At 41.4% G+C, this 21393-nt stretch overlaps 1 protein-coding gene across 1 annotated transcript in view; it reads left to right on the top strand.

Moving 5' to 3' along the window:
- LOC127572394 (A disintegrin and metalloproteinase with thrombospondin motifs 3-like) overlaps positions 1-21393 on the top strand; it is a 299522-nt gene that overhangs the window by 223194 nt on the left and 54935 nt on the right. Inside the window, 5 exon segments of the mRNA XM_052019585.1 lie at positions 395-478; positions 7528-7684; positions 9908-10013; positions 16044-16187; positions 18841-18973. Coding sequence (XP_051875545.1) covers positions 395-478; positions 7528-7684; positions 9908-10013; positions 16044-16187; positions 18841-18973 — 624 coding nt within the window.

A 21393-nucleotide genomic window follows, 5' to 3' on the forward strand; every position in this document is an offset into this window, starting at 1 on the left:
ACGTTGGAACTGAAAGATGAAAAATCACGCAAATAATGATGGAATAATGCACCACTTAAACTGAAAGTGAGTTTGTTTTCATGGTACCTTGTTAGTCTTCTGGATTACAAAGAATCATAGGGGATTAATTAATTAATTATTAAATGAAGTGTCAATTTATTTATATCTGGCAAATCATAAATTCTTGATCTAGTTTATAAAAGCCCTAATTTTTATACAAAGCAATTGCCCCTAAGATAAATATCCACATAAAATCAATTATTTACAATTGATATTTGTGTTTTGTTGTGAAATAGAGTTTTGGCACTTTCAGTAGAAGGTAACAACATAAATGCAGCTGAGTAATTTGCAAATTGGAATGACTTCAATACTTTTTCCTTCCTTTCATTGTCAGGTGAATGAGATTTACCATGATAAATCACTGGGAGCCCACGTGAATGTTGTGCTGGTACGAATGATCATGCTGGGATATGCAAAGGTAGGTTAGTGTCAAAGCTCTCCACAGTCCATTAAATCTGCAGTTTCCCATTTTCTGTTTGCAAGTCATGTTGTCAGAGAAAGCAATGAGCTAGGAGGTAACAAATAGGAAAGTTGGGGCCGCCTTGAGTCATTTATGCAACATCTTGAGATTACTACAAATTCAAAAGAGAACTTTGCCTTTACTTTGGGTGATATGTTCTTTTGCAGATTATTTGGAGGAGTAACAGCAGGAATCACAAGGATTGGCAGATGAAATAAACTAATTACCACAATATTTTAGAAACCATAAAGACTGCAACTTGTATTTACAAAGCAATTTTAATATGGTAAAACATCCCAAGGCTCTTTACAGGTAAATGGAAGACCAATTTCAGTTAGCAGAAAGATCATTAACTAGGTGACATAATCCTTAATGCAGATAGATCAGAGGAGTGTTGAGAAATATGTTCTTTACTGTGCTGGGTGGGGACTGTAACCCACCACCTGAAAGAGTGATGGAAACATCAGTTTGAGTACCTGAAGTGACATAACGCATGAGGCTATGATCCAGAGCTGGAAAGTGGAATTCGCGTCAGCTATCATGGTTGTGATTGGTCTCTGCTGGTTGTGTAAATTTCCAGAAGCATATCATGTCTCACTTTCTTTCCACCAATTTAAGCCATTACATCATGGCACTACTACTGAGGTTCTAATATAGTGATTTTTCTGGCCCTCAGGCTAATTGGCTTTCTGATGAGCCTCAATGTAAGTCAAAACCCTCCAGCTATGAGTGTGCCAATATGAGGCCTTCCAAAATCTCGCTACCCATATCCTATTAACACTGCTTCATTGCCTCAAGTTTAAAATTCTCATCCTTGATTTAAGATCACTTTATCTCCTCCACCCCTCCCTAATATTGTAATCCCCTCCAACTCTCTGAATGCTCTTTCAATTCTTGGTTCTCAGCCTTCCCTGAATTTATTCACCCTACTACTGGCAGTCGTACTTTCAGTTACCAAGGCTTTCAGCTCTGGAATTCCCACTCTAAGCCTCACTGCATCTCCTTTAAGATGCTCCTTTAAATCCCTCTCCTTGACCAAACCTTTGCTGGTTTGGAGACAAATTTTATTCAATAATACTCTTGTGAAAGCCTTGGGATGTTTTACTATGATAAAGGCACAAGATGCATTACAAGTTGCAAATTTGGCTTATTTATTTGTTCACACAGTGTTTATATTGCTGCATATTGTCTTTCCCTAATTGAACTAAGGTTGCATTTTAGGGTCTAAAGTTATATTGGGGTTCGACTAGCAAAAGATGGCAGACCATCCTTCTTCAAGAACATTAGCGAACATTGCAATGAGTTTTTAGAGCAACTGGTTTCATGATCACCATACCTCATACTAGTTTTATTTGATTGCCTGAATGTAAGTTCCTCAGCTATCATGGTGGAACTTGATCTCAGGGATCAGGATCAGTGGTTCAGACCTTTGGGTGCTACTCCACTTAGTTAATTATTTCTGCTATGCTACCATACCCCTATTGATTGTAGGACATGTTCACACCAAATCCCAGATAATGCTTGAAGGATGTATTAAAGTTTATGAGTCCCTGCCCTCAATACAAGCCTTTATTAAGGCAATGGCAGAGCACAAAAGTGGGGCAATAACTCAGTCATAATTTCTATATTAATGTCTATCATGATTTCATTCTTGGTGCAAAGCTTCTCATATTATCTGTAGTATAAGATAGAGACTGCTGCAGAACTGGAGGAGGTCATTGTCATTTTTGATTTGTAATTGTGCTTGCTGCAGCATAATCTAATCAGTTCACCAAGAAATTACCAGCATACTTTCATCCAGTGAGTGCCAGTAAGCACAGCAGTCTGAATAACAGGAGTCAGGATCAATTTTGCTCTGCAGCAAATTCTGGCCTACATATTTAATCCTAAGCATAAAAGCTTCAGGAAAATTTCATTTTGTAACAGCATGACAGTTCCATTTGATGTTCATGATGGCAATATGGTCACAGCAAGATTAAATTCCCATTTTATATTTGGCCTATTATTGGTGTGATTAAAATGTTTGCTTCACAGGCACTTGAAAATGCATACTGACATGAACAGTGTATATCCTCAATTTTCAAAACATACCATGTCCAAAGAGTTACTTTTCAAATGTGGTCCATTAAGTTTGTATCTGGCACCAAGGCTCACTCATGGCATTGTGTAATTGGAAAATGACTTCCTCAATGAACGCATACGTCAGGCTGCTGTTCATCGACTACAGCTCGGCATTCAACACAATCACCCCAAACATCATCAAGCTTCAAGACCTGCGCCCCTGGGCAAGTGGATCCTTGACTTCCTCATTGGCAGACCTCAATCAGTGAGGATCGGTAACAACGTCTCCTCCTCGCTGACCATCAACACCGGTGCACCTCAAGGCTGCCTGCTTAGCCCCCTGATCTACTCTCTATACACACCTGACTGTGTAGCTAACCACAGCTTCAATGCCATCTTCAAATCTGCTGTGATACTACTGTTGTTGGATGAATCACAGGTGGTGATGAGTCAGTTTACCGGAGCAAGATAGGACACCTGGTTGAGTAGTGCCGCAACAACAGCCTCTCGCTCAATAACAGCAGAACTAAAGAGCTGATTGTTGACTTCAGAAGAGAGAAGGACTATGAACATGGGCCGGTCTACAGTGGGGGATCAGTGGTGGAGAGAGTCAGCAGCTTTAAATTCCTGGGCGTTTAACATATTGGATGACCTGTCCTGGGCCCAGCACATGGATGAAATCATAAGGAAAGTGTGCCAGTGTCTTTACTTTCTTAGGAGATTAAGGAGATTCAGCTTGTCACTGAACACTCTAACAAACTTCTATAAATGTCTGTTGAAAGTATCCTGACTGGTTGCATCATGGTCTGGTACGGCAATTCAAATATACGGGAACATAAGAAGCTGCAGAGAATAGTGGACTCTGCCGAACACTTCATTGGTACAATCCTCCCCCATCAGAATCAGGTTTATTATCACAGACAGGTGTGAAATTTGTTGTTTTGCGACAACAGTACAGTGCAAGACATAAAAATTACCATGTTACAAAAATAAATAAAAAGTGCAAAAGAGGAATATTGAGGTAGTCTTCATGGGTTCACGGACCGTTCAGAAATCTGATGGTGGAGGGGAAGAAGCAGGGGTCCTGCTGCTCAGAAGGGAAGGGAGGAGAAGAGGAAGGCAGTAGTGATAGGGGAACAGATAGGAGGTTCTGTGGCGGTGAGCATGAATCCCGGATGGTATGTTGCCTCCCAGGTGCCAAGGTCCAGGATGTCACTAATCGGGTCCACAGGATTCTTGAGCGGGAAGGAGAACAGCCTGAAGTCGTGCTTCATGTTGGTACCAATGACATAGGTAGGAAGAGGGATGAGGTCCTGAAAAGTGAGTTTAGGGAGCTAGGCAGAAGGCTAAAGAACAGGACCTCAAGGGTAGCAATCTCGGGATTGCTGCCAGTGTCACGTGATACTGAAGGTAGGAATAGGAGGAGATGGCAAATAAATGCGTGGCTGAGAAGTTGGTGCAGGAGGGAAGGTTTTAGATTTTTGGATCATTGGGATCTCTTCTGGGGAAGGTGGGACCTGTACAGAGAGGACGGGTTACACCCGAACCTGAGGGGGGGCCAATATCCTTGCAGCCATGTTTGCTAGTGTGGTTCGGGACAGTTTAAACTAGTTTGCGAGGGGGATGGGAACCGGAGGAGTAGGTCAGAGGAAGAAGGGGATGGGGAAAAGTCAGATCTAACAGGTAGAGAGGTTTTGAGGAAGGAAAAGCAGAGTACAGGCTATAAAAGTAGCAAGGTGGATGGGCTAAAGTGCATTTACTTAAATTCAAGAAGAATCAGGAATAAGGGAGATGAACTGAGAGCTTGGATAAGTACATGGGACTACGATATTGTGGCTATTACAGAGACATGGCTGACACCAGGGCAGGAATGGATATTGAATATTCCTGGTTTTCAGTATTTCAAAAGGTATAGGGAGGGGGGGGAGAAGAGGAAGAGGGGTGGCGATACTGGTCAGGGACACTATTACTGCTGCAGAAAGGGCGGATAATATAGGAGGATCCTCTCTAGAGTCAATATGGGTGGAAGTTAGGAACAAGAAAGGAGCAGTTACTCTACTGGGAGTATTCTATAGGCCCCCCGGTAGCAGTAGGGATACTGAGGAGCAAATTGGGAGGCAGATTTTGGAAAGGTGCAAAAATAACAGGGTTGTTATCATGGGACACTTCAACTTCCCAAATATTGACTGGCACCTCCTTAGTGCCAAAGATTTAGACGGGGCAAGGTTTGTTAAATGTGTCCAGGACGGATTCCTGTCACAATATGTTGACAGGCCGACTAGAGGGGATGCCATATTAGATCTAGTATTAGGTAATGAACCGGGTCAAGTGACAGATCTATCGGTGGGTGAGCATTTGGGGGACGGCGACCACTGCTCAATAACCTTTAGCATTCTCATGGACAGGGACAGGAGCAAAGAGGACAGGAAGATATTTAATTGGGGAAAGGTGAATTATGAGGCTATAAGGTGAGAACTTGAGAGTGTAAATTGGGATGATATTTTTGAAGGGAAATGTACTATGGAGGTGTGGTCGATGCTCAGGGATCTCTTGCAGGATGTGAGGGATAAATTTGTCCCGGTGAGGCAGAGAAGGAATGGCAGGGTGAAGGAACAACACCTCTCCAAGAAAGGTGGAACAACTAGTTAGGAAGAAGAAGGCAGCATACATAAGGTGTAAGCAGCAAGGATCAGATAGGGCTCACGAGGAATATAGAGTAGCAAGGAAGGAACTTAAGAAGGGGCTGAGGAGAGCGAGAAGGGGACATGAAAAGGCTTTGGTGAGTAGGGTTAAGGAGAATCCCAAGGCTTTTTTCTCGTACGTGAAGAGCAGAAGGATGGCTAGAGTAAAGGTAGGTCCTATTAAAGACAAAGGTGGGAAGATGTGCCTGGAAGTTGTGGAAGTGGGTGAGGTTCTCAATGAATACTTCTCTTCAGTATTCACCAAGGAGAGGGGCCTAGATGAAGCGGAGGACAGTGTTGGTAAGGGTAATGTTCTAGGGCATGTAGATATCAAGAGAGAGGATGTGTTGGAGCTGTTAGAAAATATTAGGACAGATAAGTCCCTGGGGCCTGACGGAATATTCCCCACGCTGCTTCGTGAGGTGAGGGAGGAGATTGCTGAACCGTTGGTTAGGATCTTTGAGTCCTCGTTGTCCACGGGGATGGTACCAGAGGATTGGAGGGTGGCAAATGTTGTCCCCTTATTCAAAAAAGGTAGTAGGGATAGTCCAGGGAATTACCGACCAGTGAGCCTTACGTCTGTGGTGGGTAAGCTGTTAGAAAAGATTCTAAGAAATAGGATCAATGAGCATTTAGAGAATCATGGACTGATTAGGGACAGCCAGCATGGCTTTGTGAAGGGAAGATCTTGCCTCACAAGCCTGATAGGGTTCTTTGAGGAGGTGACCAGGAAGATTGATGAGGGTAGTGCAGTAGATGTGGTCTGCATGGATTTTAGTAAGGCGTTTGACAAGGTTCTGCATGGTAGGCTTCTTCAGAAGGTCAGGGGCCAAGGGATCCAGGGAGGCTAGGCCGTGTGGATTCAGAATTGGCTTGTCTGTAGAAAGCAGAGGGTTGTGGTGGAGGGAGTGCATTCGGATTGGAGGCTAGTGACTAGTGGTGTCCCGCAGGGATTGGTTCTGGGACCTCTACTTTTTGTGATATTTATTAATGACTTAGATGAGGGTATGAAGGGTGGGTTAGCAAGTTTGCAGATGGCACAAAGATCAGTGGTGTTGTGGATTGTGTGGAGGTCTGTCGCAACTTACAGAGGGATATTGATAGGATGCAGAGCTGGGCTGACAAGTGGCAGATGGAGTTCAATCCAGAGAAGTGTGAGGTGGTACACTTTGGAAGGACAAACTCCAAGGCGGAGTACAAGGTAAATGGCAGGATTCTGGGCAGTGTGGAGGAGCAGAGGGATCTGGGGGTTCATATCCACAGATCACTGAAAGTCGCCTCACAGGTGGATAGAGTAGTTAAGAAAGCTTATGGGATGTTAGCTTTCATAAATCGTGGGATTGAGATTAAGAGCCGCAAAGTAATGATGCAGCTTTACGAAACTCTGGTTAGAGCACACTTAGAGCACTGTGTCCAGCTCTTGTCGCCTCATTATAGGAAGGATGTGGAGGCATTGGAGAGGGTGCAGAGGAGATTTACCAGGATGCTGCCTGGATTAGGGAGTATGAATTATGAGGAGAGACTAAAGGAGCTAGGGGTTTACTCATTGGAGAGAAAGGAGGATGAGGGGAGACATGATAGAGGTATACAAGATATTGAGAGGAATAGATAGAGTGGACAGCCAGCGCCTCTTTCCCAGGGCATCAATGCTCAATACAAGAGGGCATGGCTTTAAGGTAATGGGTGGGAAGTTCAAGGGAGATTTCAGAGGGAGGTTTTTCACCCAGAGAGTGGTTGGTGCATGGAATGTGCTGCCTGGGGTGGTGGTGGAGGCTGATACATTAGTCAAGTTCAAGAGATTGTTAGGTAAGCATATGGAGGAATTTAAGATAGAAGGATATGTGGGAGGAAGGGGTTAGATAGTCTTAGGTGTGGTTTGAAGGTCGGCACAACATGGTGGGCTGAAGGGCCTGTATTGTGCTGTATTGTTCTATGGTTCTATGCTATGTTGGCGCCGGAAGCGTGGCAACATTTGCGGGCTTCCCCCAGAACACTCTATGCAAAAGATGTTTTTCACTGTATGTTTCGATGTACATGTGACTAATAAAGAAATATTATTTTATCTTATCATATGATGTTATGTGCCTGTGATGCTGCTGCAAGTAAGTTTTTCATTGCACCTATGCAAACATGTGCTTGTGCATATGACGATAAACTCAACTTTGACTTTGGCTTAGTCATCTGAATGATATATTCATCTTTGTGGAATGATGTAGATATATCATGTTGAGTAAATCTTAATAAAACCAAACATGCTCTGATCAGTCCATCAGCTTGATTGAAAGAGGGAATCCATCCCGAAGTCTGGAGAATGTCTGCCGTTGGGCCTCCTCTCAGCAAAAATCGGACCTAAACCACTCAGAACACCACGATCATGCAATCTTTTTAACAAGGCAAGATTTCGGTCCAGCGGGTATGCAAGGTACTGTATAAGACCACAGATGTCTATGGTGCTCAACAATGAATTGTTTGATGTAAAGAAAGTTACAATTCAGTTGAAAAATAAAGTTTTCGCAGACTATTCTGGGAATAAACCACACTCTTCTTTCTAGCCTCCACAGCTAAATCAAATTGTGCCCATCAAGGTAGAATCTGGTCTCAAAATGATTGAAAGTAGTTACCAAAAGGCAGATCAAGACCTGTAATAATAGAATGTGATCATCCATTGACGGAGCCAGGTCCTATAATACTGGGAAGTGGTCACCCTCTAATAGAGCCAGAGTTGGTAATAGTGGGATGTGGTCATCTATGACAGGGCAGTTCCTGTAATAACTGGGTATGGTCACCCTATGACAGGTCCAGGTCTCATAATGATGAGAACTGGTAGCTAACAATAGTAGGATTTGAACATTGAAATGCCAGGATGTGTTCAATAAAGCAACAGATAGAGAGATAAAGTGGCTAGTTCTGGTTATTGCAACGGAAGGATGTATCTCTCTGGCGGCATGATAGTGCAGCGGTTAGCATAACACTCTTACAGTTCCAGTGACCCGAGTTCAATTCCTGCTGCTGTCTGTATGCAGTTTGTACATCTCCCCGTGTCTGCGTGGGTTTGCTCTGGGTGCTCCAGTTTCCTCTCACGTTCCAAAGATGTACAAGCTAGGAAGATGTGGGCATGCTACGTTAGCGTTGGAAGAGTGGTGACACACGCGGGCTGCCCCCAGCACAATCTCAGTAACGCAAAAAGACACATTTCATTGTGTGTTTCGATGTACATGTGATAATAAATCTTATCTTATAGTTGTAGTAGCTTGTGACCACAGTTACTGAATCTGTTCAACACAAAGGAATATATTTTGCTGGTGACAGGGGATATGGAAAGAAGTATCCCAGAATTTGCAACCTAATCCCACAAAACAAGACCCAATAACACAAGAAGTGTAACAGTTCAAAAGAATCTTATCAGGGCCAAGAGCAATCATCCTGCCAGATCACCCAACCCCAAAACACATTTAAAAAAAACAATGTTTATCTGATATTTCATGAGGATTCTGCTATCGTTGACTTCCATCAAATTCTACTTAATGCTTGTCATCTGCTACTAATCATATCTTTGTGTCATGTTCCAGCTATAAATCTGTAACATATCCACAGTCCCAGCCATCATGCACAGTCTGATCCATCCTTCCAGTCATAAGCCACTGTCATGAGTTTCGATCTGATCATGTTCCTTTGGTAGTGAAAGGACAACTAGGGGAGATGCAGAGACTTTATGATCAGCTTATGTCTCCATGGAAGTTGAAAGTTCCAGTGTATGCTTTCTTATTTCTATCATGGAACTTGAACTTGCAAACTTCTGACTCAGAGACAAGTGCACCACCCTTGGCTAGAAAACTTCCACTGGTGTCCTTCAGGATAGGGACAGTGCTGGGAACATTCATCTTGGCCTATGTGCAATTCCAACTGCACAATTGACCCTTACATAGTGGCAAGAGACATCAATCAGTTACTGACGGAAAAAGGAAAGAACTGATAATTTTGAAGGAAAGTGTATTTGAAATAAAGTATTGATTAGCAAACAGTCGTGATGGCCAAGCAATAAATCAGGTTATGGATTGAATAATGAAACTAAGCAGGTTATTGTTCTTAATGCCCGTTGGGTTGTTATTCTGTCAGGAACAGGTAAAAGTCACTGATATGATACGTCTGAGATGGACAGGTACTTGATTATAGGAGAGTTGAGGATTACAGTGAACTGGTAGGAAAGTGGAGCAAGAACCAAGGTCAGATCAGCCTTGATGTGATTAATTGTGCAGGAAACCTGGAGTCAGTTCACCCACTATTGCTCCTATTTCTTATGTTCTTATAAATACCAGGGAGCAAAGATGAGAAAATAAAAATTTTGGATGATGGATAGTGGGCACTGAGAGTTTAAAAAAAACCCTGTCTTATACTGTCACTGTGCAATACAACAAAACCTGGATTACATTGACATAGTATATTTAGAGGTAATGCCTGGATTACGCCTGCACAGTGTATTTAGAGAATAACACCAGATTGCATTGACACTGTACAGTTCAGAAAAAATCCAGGCTATACATTTGATTTATGTAAACCTAGTTTCCATTCCTCTGGAGTATCCAGTGACTGCTTTTGTTATTAGCTTGGATTCATGTTAGTTTTTTTTCTTAATTACTTTCTGTAGGATATGCTCCAGTGACTGGAATGTGTCACCCGGTTCGTAGCTGCACACTAAACCACGAGGACGGCTTCTCTTCAGCATTTGTAGTAGCACACGAGACCGGTCACGTGTAAGTTTTAAATAGCTGTGTAATAAAGCCACCTCCAGTCCTGGTAAAATGAATTATTTCAGCAGCAGTCAGTGGACCAACTGGCATTATTGGCTTTGAGTTGACTGCAGTGCATAATTCATTACCACTTGTTATCACTTCCAATAGAACTATGTGTCATGGGTTTTCATGAAATTACATGGGTTGTTCCCCCCACAGATTCCACACAAGGTTCTCATTTATTGACAATCAAACCCAATGCACTTCCAGAACACTGAAAGGAAGACAAAACCAAGAATTTGCATTTATTAAACACTTGGCATGACCTCAAAGCAACCTTTGCACTTCTTGGCTTGATTGATTGATGGAGTGCTATATGGTTGGCGAGGTAGTGGAGTTCTTGGGCCTATGTACCACTTTCAAAGAGCCTGCACTGGCCACATTAAATCAAAGTGGCTTTTACAGGCAATATAATTCTCTGCTTGCATGTGAGGTATGGCCATGTTATTTCAGAAACAACATATTATTTGCACACCACAGAAATTTCAGAAAAAAAAACACATAAAATTGATTAATTATCTTTTTTGATGTTTATTAAGGGAAGGACAGTCATTTGTCTATTATTTATTTCTAGATGTATTTTGTGATTCCACATTTTTCCACTGCCACATTTAATGTCCATGTTGAGTCCTTTTAGCTTAACTGTTGCTCCAGTTTGACTTCTTGACCAAACTATACAGCTGTGGCATGAGGATAGCCAATGCAGTGTGTAAGTAGTCTTGCCAAGCAAGTAGTCTTGTGAATAGTAACCCCAGATTTTTGAGTTTGATGTCTGTTAACTCCTTTTCTTTTCCTGAAATTGTGATTCATCAATGGGCTGTAATTGAGTACTTTCATATCTTATTTTGTGTGCAGTGCATTCAGTTTGCAATGGGGTCCATCTTGCTCAATTCTAGTGATCTTGCCTCTAGGCCAGAAAGCTCCATTCCTGAGATGTGAATGCATTCTGTGCTGACAACTTGATGTGGTTTTGACTCATGCTCCAGTGTCAGAAATGTAGTCTTGTAGAAATTATGTTAAATGGATGTTTCATTCACACTTTTTGGTCATTGTAAAGGGGAGCAGAGGATTGCTTCTAGTGTGCTGATACCTCCATGATCTTCAGTGTTCTGTTCATTTGGTCATTTAATACAAAGGAATATAAGGGCAGGAGTAAGTCATTCTGAACTCGAAACTGTCCACCACTCAGTTAGATCCTGAGCAAACAGTATCTTGGCTCCGTTTATCCACCAGCCTTAGTTCCAATCTCTCCATATATTTATCCTACAAAAATCTATTATCCTAGTTTTGAAATTATGAATTGACCTACATGTTTACAAAATAAAAACAATAAATGCTGGAAGTACTAAACAGGTCAGGCAGCATCTATGGAATTAATGTTAGGAGTCGATGACTTTTCTTCATAACTAGGCAAAGTAACAAAACATATTTTAAGTTGCAGAGAAGGGGGAATAGCGAGAACCAGCCAGTGTTGATGATATGGTGAAGACCAAGAGAAACTGAATGGCACAAGTGGGTGGGTGCTGGCTGAGGGAGGGTGGTGAAGGCTTGCTTTTAGGAAAGTATGTTAGGTTCAAACCTCAACATTCAGGTCCTATTCTGTTGTACTGCCAAACCAACATCAGTGTATTCCTTGTTGTAACGAGACACCCAGAACAGAGCACAATAGTCTTGGTGATTTACATATTTGTAATTCAATCTCTTGAGATAAATTTTATTACTGTCAGTGGAGCCTTACATGGCTGTTGTATTTTGTTTTATTATTGTTACAGTGACCGTGCTTCAAAATTATTCAACTGGAATTTAAGCATTTAGGACATCCTGGGGTCATGAAAAGTTCAACAGAAATATAAATCTGTCCAGCTGTATAAGAGATCTTATCACAAGACTATGTGTGTTTATAAGTGAGACAGAAACTTTGATATAAACACCGAAAAAAATGAAGTTACATTGATATTGCAGCTGTACGAGACTTTGGTTAGGCCACATGTGGAGCTTTATGTACAGTTCCGGTCACCACATTATAGGAAGGATGTGGAAGCTTTGGAGAGGGTGCAGTAAAGGTTCAGCAAAATGTTACCTGAATTGGAGAGTATTAGCTGTAAGATGAGGATAGACAAACTTGGATTGTTTTCTATGGAGCGTTGAAGGCTGAGGGGGGACCTGATAGAGGTCTATAAAGTTATGAGAGGCATAGATAGGGTAGATAGTCAGAGTCTTTCTCCCAGGGTGGAAACGTCAAATACTTTAAGGTGAGAGGGGAAAAGTTTAAAGGAGAATTACGAGGCAAGTGTTTTTATACAGAGTGGTAAGTGCTTGAAATGTGCTACTGGGGGAAATAACAGAAGCAGATACAATAGCAATGTTTAAGAGGAATTTTGTCAGACACATGAACAGGTAGAAAATGGAGGGATATAGACCATATTCTGGCAGATGATATTAGTTTAAATTGACATCACGGTCGGCACAGATATTGTGGGCCAAGAGGCTTGTTGCTGTGCTATACTCTTCTATATTCTACATTCTGAATTAATAGCAACAAAATTACTATTTTACTTGAACATTATTCTCGTGTGAAGTTTCATAGATCAGCTGTTGCCCAGAGTTGACTCTGAATGGCAGTTGCAAACAAAATTCCTATAATGCAAGTTCTTTTATCAGAATTTTTCAGAAAACCTCTGAATATTATTGCCTTGAAGGGACAGTCAGTTAAAGCGAGAAGAAGGGGTACTCAAAGATCAAAGAGGGAGTGAATGTGTGGAGCAAGGGGAAGTGGGTGAGGTCCTTGTGTCAGTGTTCACCAAGGAGAGGTCATGGATGATGATGAGATTACGGAGAGGTGTGTTGATATTCCAGGGAGGGGGAGGAGGTGTTGAAAAACAAGAGGGTGGATATATCCAAGTACCTGAAGGGATCTATTCCAGAATACCAAGGGAAGCAAAGGAGGAGATTGCTGGAGCCTTGACAGAGATCTTTGAATCCTCTTTACCCACAGGTGACTGGAGAATAGCCAATATTGTTTCTTTGTTGAAGAAAGGCAACAGGTACAAACCTGGAAACTACAGGCTGGTGAGCATTACATCAGTGGCAGGGAAACTATTGGAGAAAATTCTTAGGGATCAGATTTACTTACATTTGAATCATAGAATCATAGAACAGTACAGCACAATACAGGCCCTTTGGCCCACAACGTTGTGCCGACCTTTAAACCTCGCCTAAGACTATCTAACCCCTACCTCCCCCATATCCCTCTATTTTAAATTCCTCCATATGCTTATCTAGCAATGTCTTGAATTTGACCAATGCACCTGTGTCCACCACCACCCCAGGCAGCACATTCCATGCCCCAACCACTCTCTGGGTAAAAAACCTTCCTCTGATGTCTCCCTTGAACTTCCCACACATTACTTTAAAGGCATGCCCTCTTATACTGAGCATTGGTGCCCTGGGAAAGAGGCGCTGGCTGTCTACTCTATCTATTCCTCTTAATATTTTGTCCACCTCTATCATGTCTCCCCTCATCTTCCTTCTTTCCAAAGAGTAAAGCCATAGCTCCCTTAGTCTCTCCTCATAATCCATACTCTCCAAACCAGGCAGCATCCTGGTAAATCTCCTCTGCACCCTTCCAACGCTTCTACATCCTTCTTATAATGAGGTGACCAGAACTGAACACAGTACTCTAAGTGTGCTATCACCAGAGTTTTGTAGAACTGCATCATTACCTCGCCGCTCCTAAACTTGATCCCACAACTTATGAATGCTAACATCCCATATGCTTCTTTAACTACCCTATCCACCTCTGACTATCTACCCTATCTATGCCTCTCATAACTTTATAGACCTCTATCAGGTCTCCCCTCAGATATGAACCCCCAGATCCCTCTGCTCCTCCACACTACCCAGAATCCTGCCATTAACTTTCTACTCTGCCTTGGAGTTTGTCCTTCCAAGTGTACCACCTCACACTTCTCCGGATTGAACTCCATCTGCCACTTGTCAGCCCAGCTCTGCATCCTATCAATGTCCCTCTGCAATCTTCGACAATTCTCCACACTATCCACAGCACCACCGATCTTTGTGTCATCTGCAAACTTGCCAACCCACCCTTCAACCCCCTCATCCAAGTCATTAATAAAAATCATGCAAAGCAGAGGTCCCAGAACCGATCCTTGTGGGACACCACTAGTCACAGCCCTCCAATCTGAATGCACTCCCTCCACCACAACCCTCTGCTTTCTACAGGCTAGCCAATTCTGAATCCACACGGCCAAGCTTCCCTGGATCCCATGCCCTCTGACCTTCTGAAGAAGTCTACCATGTAGAACCTTGTCAAGTGCCTTACTAAAATCCATGTAGACCACATGGAGTTATTAGGGAAAGTTAGCATGACTTAGTATGGGGGAGGTCCTACCTCACAAATTTGATTGACTTTTTGAGGAAGTGATGAAGATGATTGATGAGGATAGGTAGTGGATATTGTCTGCATGGACTTTAGTAAAGCATTTAACAAGATCCCTCATGGTAGTCTGGTCCAGAAGATTTGGTAGATTGGATGCAAATTGACTTGGTCATAGAAAACAGAGGGCCATGCTTTTCTGACTGGAAGTCTGTGACCAGTGCTGTACTGGGACCTCTGTTATTTGTAATATTTATTAATGATTTGGATGAAAACAGAGGCGAGTTTGCAGATCACATGAAAATTGGTGGAGTTGTGGATGGTGAGAAAGGTTATCAAAGGATACAGCAGGATACAGACCAGATGGAAATTTGGGTGGAGAAATGGTAGATGGAATTTAATCCAGACAAGTGTGAGATGAGGTATTTTGGGAGGTCAAATGCAAGATGAAAGTAAACAGTAAATGGCAGGGCCCTTCAAGAGTGTTGATGTATGGAGGAATATTGGGGTGCAAGTCCATAGTACCCTGAATGGGTGGTTAAGAAGGCATATGGCACGCTTGCCTTCGTCCATTAGGACATTAAGTATTAAAATGAAGGGAAGTCATGTTGCAGCAGTACCAAACTTTGGTCAGGCCACATTTGAAGAATTGTGTGCAGTTCTGGTTGCTTCACTATAGAAAGGATGTGGAGACTTTGGAAAGGGTACAGAAGAGGTTCACTAGGAATGTTGCCTGAATTGGACTGTATTAGAGGTTGGACAAGTTTGGATTGTTTTTTCTGCAGTGTCAGAGGCAGAGGGGCAACTTGATAGAAGTACATAAAATTATGAGAGGCATAAATAGGGTAGATAGAGTCTTTCTCCCAGGGTGGAAATGTCAAATACTAGAGGGCATAGGTTTAAGGTGATAAGGGATAGTTTAAGGGAGATTTGCGAGGCAAGTATTTTACACAGAGAGTGGTATGTGCCAGGAGAAGTAGTAGAAGCAGAGACGATAGCAACATTTAAGAGGCATTTAGACAGACACATGAACAGGCAGGGAATAAAGGGATATGGACCATGTGCTGGCAGGTGGGATTAGTTTAGATTAGCATCATGGTTGGGGCAGACATGGTGGGCCAATGGGCCTGTTCCGGTGCTGTACTCTTCTATGTTCTATGATGTACATTTATATCGTACTTTAACACATCTGAGGAATTTCCCAAAGCAGTTAGCAGCTATCAAATTTTTGAAGTATAATCATTGTTATGAAATGTGGTGCAATCTGCACAAAGCAAGGTTCAACAAAACAGAAATGGGTCTATTTTTGGTGTTATTGGTTCATGTTAGGTATGGTTCCTCCTTAACCAGCATCCTTAACCTGCATCCTCCTTAAGCAGCACTAATTTAACATGTCACTTTTTGAACATGCAGAGGGTTAAAGTTCAATCACCTAGTACTATCTAAGTCAGAAAATGATCAGCAACCAGAGGTTAATCAAGAATATGGGTACTGCAAAACTTACCCTGCGACTAATTCAGCAATGTGATTAAACTTTCTTTTTTAATAATGTTAACTGTTCCACTTCTTATAACCTTTTACTGAAATTTTCATAGCTTGGGAATGGAACATGATGGTCAAGGAAACCGGTGTGGTGATGAAACCAGTATGGGGAGTGTAATGGCACCCTTGGTCCAAGCCGCATTTCATCGATTTCATTGGTCTCGGTGTAGTGGGCAAGAGCTCAAGCGATATCTTCAGTAAGTATCTCAATTGGCTTAAAAAATCATTTGCCTTGCCTTTGGATATATTAAAAATTAAATCTTCTATATTGATGCTATGTCGGATGGAAGGGTTTTGTGGTGTTTAGGACTGTGATGGATGCTTTGTTAATTCTTGAAAATTATTATTCAAATAATTTTGTTAGACCCTGAACAAGTGCCTATTAAGATAAGCAGAACTGATGCCTTTGTAATGTTGTTACCAAAGAGGTAGGAACGTCATCATCTATGTCCAAATGCACATGACCTCAGCCTGATTATGTATTTGCTGGAGCAGGAAAGGCTTAGAATAGATAGATGGATAGTTTATAAAACGATGAAAGGTTTTGATAGATTGAATTGGGAAAGTTTGTTTCATTGCTTGAAGCATTCAAGTTGTCACAAATTGTTGAGGGAGATTAGGAAAATTCTTGTGCTGTAAGTTTTTAGAAAATGATGTTTTCCAAAGGAAACAGGTGATATAGAAGCCATGTCATCTTTAATGGGAAAAGTGGATAGAGATTGAAAGCAGAGAAAGAAAAATGTTGAACCATAATGTAAGATTGTTAGGGTGTTGAATTCTCTTCAACAAAGCATCAATCAAAAAGGCTGTTGAATAAAAGCAATGATTCTAGCCTGGATCCTCATATAAACTTCTGTTTGGGAGGGGTTATTAGAAGTTGTTGATCGGGGAACAGAGACCACGCATGAAATTTTAAAAAGTTAGTCATGTTAAATTAACTTTGTTGAATTTTTTGAGGAGGTAACAAACTTGCTGGAACATACTGCCTGTGGGGGATAGGAGCAGTTGCAACATTTAAGAAGGATTGAGACAAGCATTTGAATTGTCAAGACATAGAAGGCTATGGACCAAGTGATGGTAAATGGGATAGGTTTTGATGGATACTTGATGTCCGGCTTGGATGTGGTTCTTTTCAATGGGCTCTTTTCAATGCTTTATGACAAGTCAGTGGATGGTATTTGTACTTGACGCTTGCAAAAATGAAAGTTCATGAAATTAATGATGACATTGTCATGCATAGAGAAATGTTTTGAATATAAAATAGAAGTTAGAATAATGGGTACATACCTAAAATAGCAAGATGAAATTAGGGGCTATATTACCATTTTGTCCAATATATGTCATCTGAGACATGAAATGCGGTATGTGTAGCATACTTGGATCTCTTTGGATTTTTAAAACTTTCCACCATAGAGTTTTCTTGTCTTGGCCTGGACCATTATGGAGACCTTGTGATACATTGATCATTGTAATTAGTTAAAAACTCCAGTATCTTTGTATTATACGACTGCTGGTACAATAGAAAATAAAGGGAATTAGAGCACAAGAGAAAAGGAGTTTTATTGTAATTATATAAGGAATTGGTTTGACCGTTCTTGGAATATTGTATGTGCTATGCAGTCCTTGCTTAAGTAAGGGAATATTTACATTGAATTGAGTCTGAGACTGATTTCTATGATAAGTAGATTATACAGTGAGGAGAGTTTGAGTAGTGTAGGTCATTATCTCATAGCATTTAGAAGAATGAAAGGTAATCTCATTGAAAACTAATAATTTTGATGGGATGCTTTGCATGTTCAGGAATCTAAAACTAGATGTAGTATTGCTTGTAAGTACTTGCCCATTGAGGACTGAGAGGTATACAACTTCTTAACTCAGAGTTGTGAGTCTTTGAACTTCTCTACCTCAGAGGTCTGTGAAAATTCCATTTTTGAATATATTCAGTTTGTAATAGAAAATAAGGAATTACTTTGACTGATGGGGTAAGTTTGAAGGGCTGAATGGTCAACTCCTCTCATCCTTTAGTGTCCTGTGATGGATTTTGCTCTTTATTATCCAATAGTTCCTTTTTTCTTAGTGTTTGTGTTGCACTGATCAGTAACCTGTGATTTCAAGATTAAACTCATTGGACGTGATTTTGCTTTTGTCCTTGTGGTGTGGGGCAGTCCCATGTCTGCTGTCTTCCCTCCAGTGAAAGAAACCAAGAGTCCCTGCTGCTGGCAAGTGCAAGGATTTCCTCCCAAGGATAGGGTTCCATGACCTTGTGATCCCAGTAGGACATACCACTCATGGGAGTGCATGTCATAATGGGATTGCATGTCATAAAATGGGAGTGGCTACCTTAGGTGACAGAGGTGGGCTGTGAAAATCGGGATCATGGAATCATCCAATTTTTGGAACATAGAACATAGAAGATTACAGCACAGTGCAGGCCCTTCAGCCCACATTGTTGTGCCGACATTTTATCCTGCTCTAAGATCTATCTAACACTTCCCTCCCACATAGCCCTCCATTTCTCTATCATTCATGTGGCTATCTAAGAATGTCTTAAATGTCCCTAATGCATCTGCCCCCACAGCCTCTGCCGGCAGTGCGTTCCACGCACCCACCATTCTCTGTGTAAAAAAAACTTACCCCTGACGTCCCCCTTATATCTTCCTCCAATCACCTTTAAATTTTCCCCCATGTTAGCCATTGCCGCCCTGGGAAAAAGTCTCTGATTGTCCACTCGATCCATGCCTCAAACATCCTCAGGAAATTTATCAGAAAAAGCCAGGAAGTTGAACAGCTGGGACAACATTTCTAGTGAAGGGATCACACATTCAGTTTTCTTTTCTTTGCTTCTCACAGCTCTTACGACTGCCTCCTGGATGATCCGTTTGAACATGAATGGCCCAAAATTCCAGAATTGCCAGGGATAAACTACTCAATGGATGAACAGTGCCGCTTCGATTTTGGTGTGGGCTACAAGATGTGCACGGCTGTACGTTTTACTTAATGATTGCAAAAGAGGAAGGTTAAAGATAAAAATTGAAATGTAAGATGAGAGGTAGTTAGCAATGAAAATTCTTGGTCAAAGAGTCATCTTACAAAGAGACGGAAGCTTTTTTGTGGGCAATTGCTGATCCTGTACCTCAAGGAGCTTTGACTGAAGGAGAATTTCAGTTGCTTAGTGACGGTGGTGTACAGCAGTGTGTGGACTTCTAGTGCAGTAGTAGAGATGACTTCGCTGACTTTGACCAATGCAATCATTAATTGCACTTCTTGATCACTGTATTTGCATTCTTAGGCTTCACTCACGGTGCTGACCTTCCATTGGTCTGTTACTGCTGAAGTGTGCATGTGAAGGGCAACCAGTATCCCACCGAATTGAGGACCTCCCTCCTTCTCTTTGCCTATCTGATTGAGGTGTCCAGGTCTAAATTGGAAAGTCAGTACCCATTCTCTTTCATGCTGTTTTGATTTCCACCAATCTCCCCGACTACTTCCGCCAGTGCTTACAGGCAATAAGCACTTCTTCCTTAAGAAGGGTGGGCATGGTTTCAGACTAAGCGTCAGCTGGGGCTAGTAGCTAATGGCTCAACTTACAAAATCATTGTGATAGACTTGGTTATGTACCAAGGCAATAAGTTAGTGCTGGCTGGACACTGGACTTGTTATAATGAGGTCAAAGAACACATTTGTGAATTCCCTTGACTAGATTACAAGTTGCCAGTTAATTGTGGATGAAAACCCAGCAGATGTTTTTCTAGCACTTCCCAATTTAGTCCCATTTTGCTTTAGTGATTTTGATTAAGGAGAATTTTTCCCAGAGAGTGCATCTTTGCTCTCCTTTGGAATTTTATTGTGGGATCTTTTACATCCACTTGAGAGAGTAAACAGGATGACTTAAATCATGTCAGATCACAATCTCCATTTATTTGTTGATCAGGGATGGAAGTGGAACAGAAAGTGCTGAAAATCCTCAGCAGAGCAGGCAACATCTGCAGAGAGGGGAAGGGAATGTTGCGATCTGATGAACCTTAATGAGAACTGGAAACATTACAGACAAACAATTTATGAGGAGGAATTGAGCCAGGAAAAAGGAAATGGAGAGGAAAATGGTCTGTGCTGTAGGGGATGTCAGGAGATGAAAGAAGTGATAATGATGCAAGAGAAAAGGAAAGAAATGGACAAAGGCACAGGGTTGCCAGTAATGCAGATCACCCATTGGCTATATGCCAGTGGCACTTCTCCAGCCCATTGCTTCCTCATTCTTGGAAGGACTGATGCAACCACTATATATCGTTACCATCTGAAAGAAAATGGGAACATTGGTTTAAATTTGAAGTTCTTAAGGTCAATGTTAAGGTCAGAAATTTGTAAATCCTCTGATAGAAAGATAGGTTGTTTTTCCTAAGCTTGTGATGAGCATCATTAGAGTAGTACAGGAGAGGAGAGCATGGAAAGTCTGAGTAGAATAGAGAATTAATTCTACTGGTTGTAATTATGGAGTTCTTATTATTGGCTGTCATTGAGAAGGCTGGTAGAAGCCATGGCAACATAGAAGAAAATGGACACAGATTTTCAAACACAGACCGAGAAGCTTAGGATTGTACCTGCAGATGAAATGGAGGTGTTCAGCAAAGCAATAACCCAACCTACATTTTGGTGTTCCAAATGTTGGGAATTATTTATCAAATATGGATACTGGTAGGATAAAGAGCACAGGACTCTGTTATGGACTGGAAAGATCAGATTGGAAGTAAGTATAGAGGAAGGGCACAATTGTTCTGTTCATTTCCAACTTGGGGTTTTGTAATGATCAATATTAAATCATCTTTTTTCTTTCCCTCAAATTTCAATTAGTAGTTTTTAAAGGAACATTAAGTTTAAAACCATACTTTCATGTGGAATTTCAAGACAAATATCACATTCAGTACTAGATGTTTTGTTTGTGAGTGCTTAACTGGCACAATATGGCATTTCAAGAAAAAATGGTACACATAATCCATGTTATCTATGTTTGTGAAATTTCATGGATTTTCGCCTGGAAGTAGGGCACAGCTGTTTTATTTTAACTTTGAATGTATCTGGTGTTACAATGCGTGAGTTATTACATGCAACAAAGTTCCAGTAATTGAAGGTGCATTTGGTAATAATAGCATATCCTAATAGTTCGTATTTTTTATTTGGCGAGAGAAACATGAGGCAGATCCAACTCTTGCAAAGATATGAATCATTGCAGCATGGAAGTGGACAGCAAAGAAATGGGTCCTTTCGGCCCACATTGTCTATACTGACCATGAAGTCTGCCGATTCTAATCACATTTTTTCTGCATTAGGCTCTTATCTCACTAGACCTTTCCTATCCAAGCATCTTTTAAATGTTGTAATTCTTTCTGCCTCCACCTGCTCTGGCTA

The sequence above is a fragment of the Pristis pectinata genome, chromosome 7 (assembly GCF_009764475.1).
Source record: "Pristis pectinata isolate sPriPec2 chromosome 7, sPriPec2.1.pri, whole genome shotgun sequence".
Classification (NCBI taxonomy): domain Eukaryota; kingdom Metazoa; phylum Chordata; class Chondrichthyes; order Rhinopristiformes; family Pristidae; genus Pristis; species Pristis pectinata.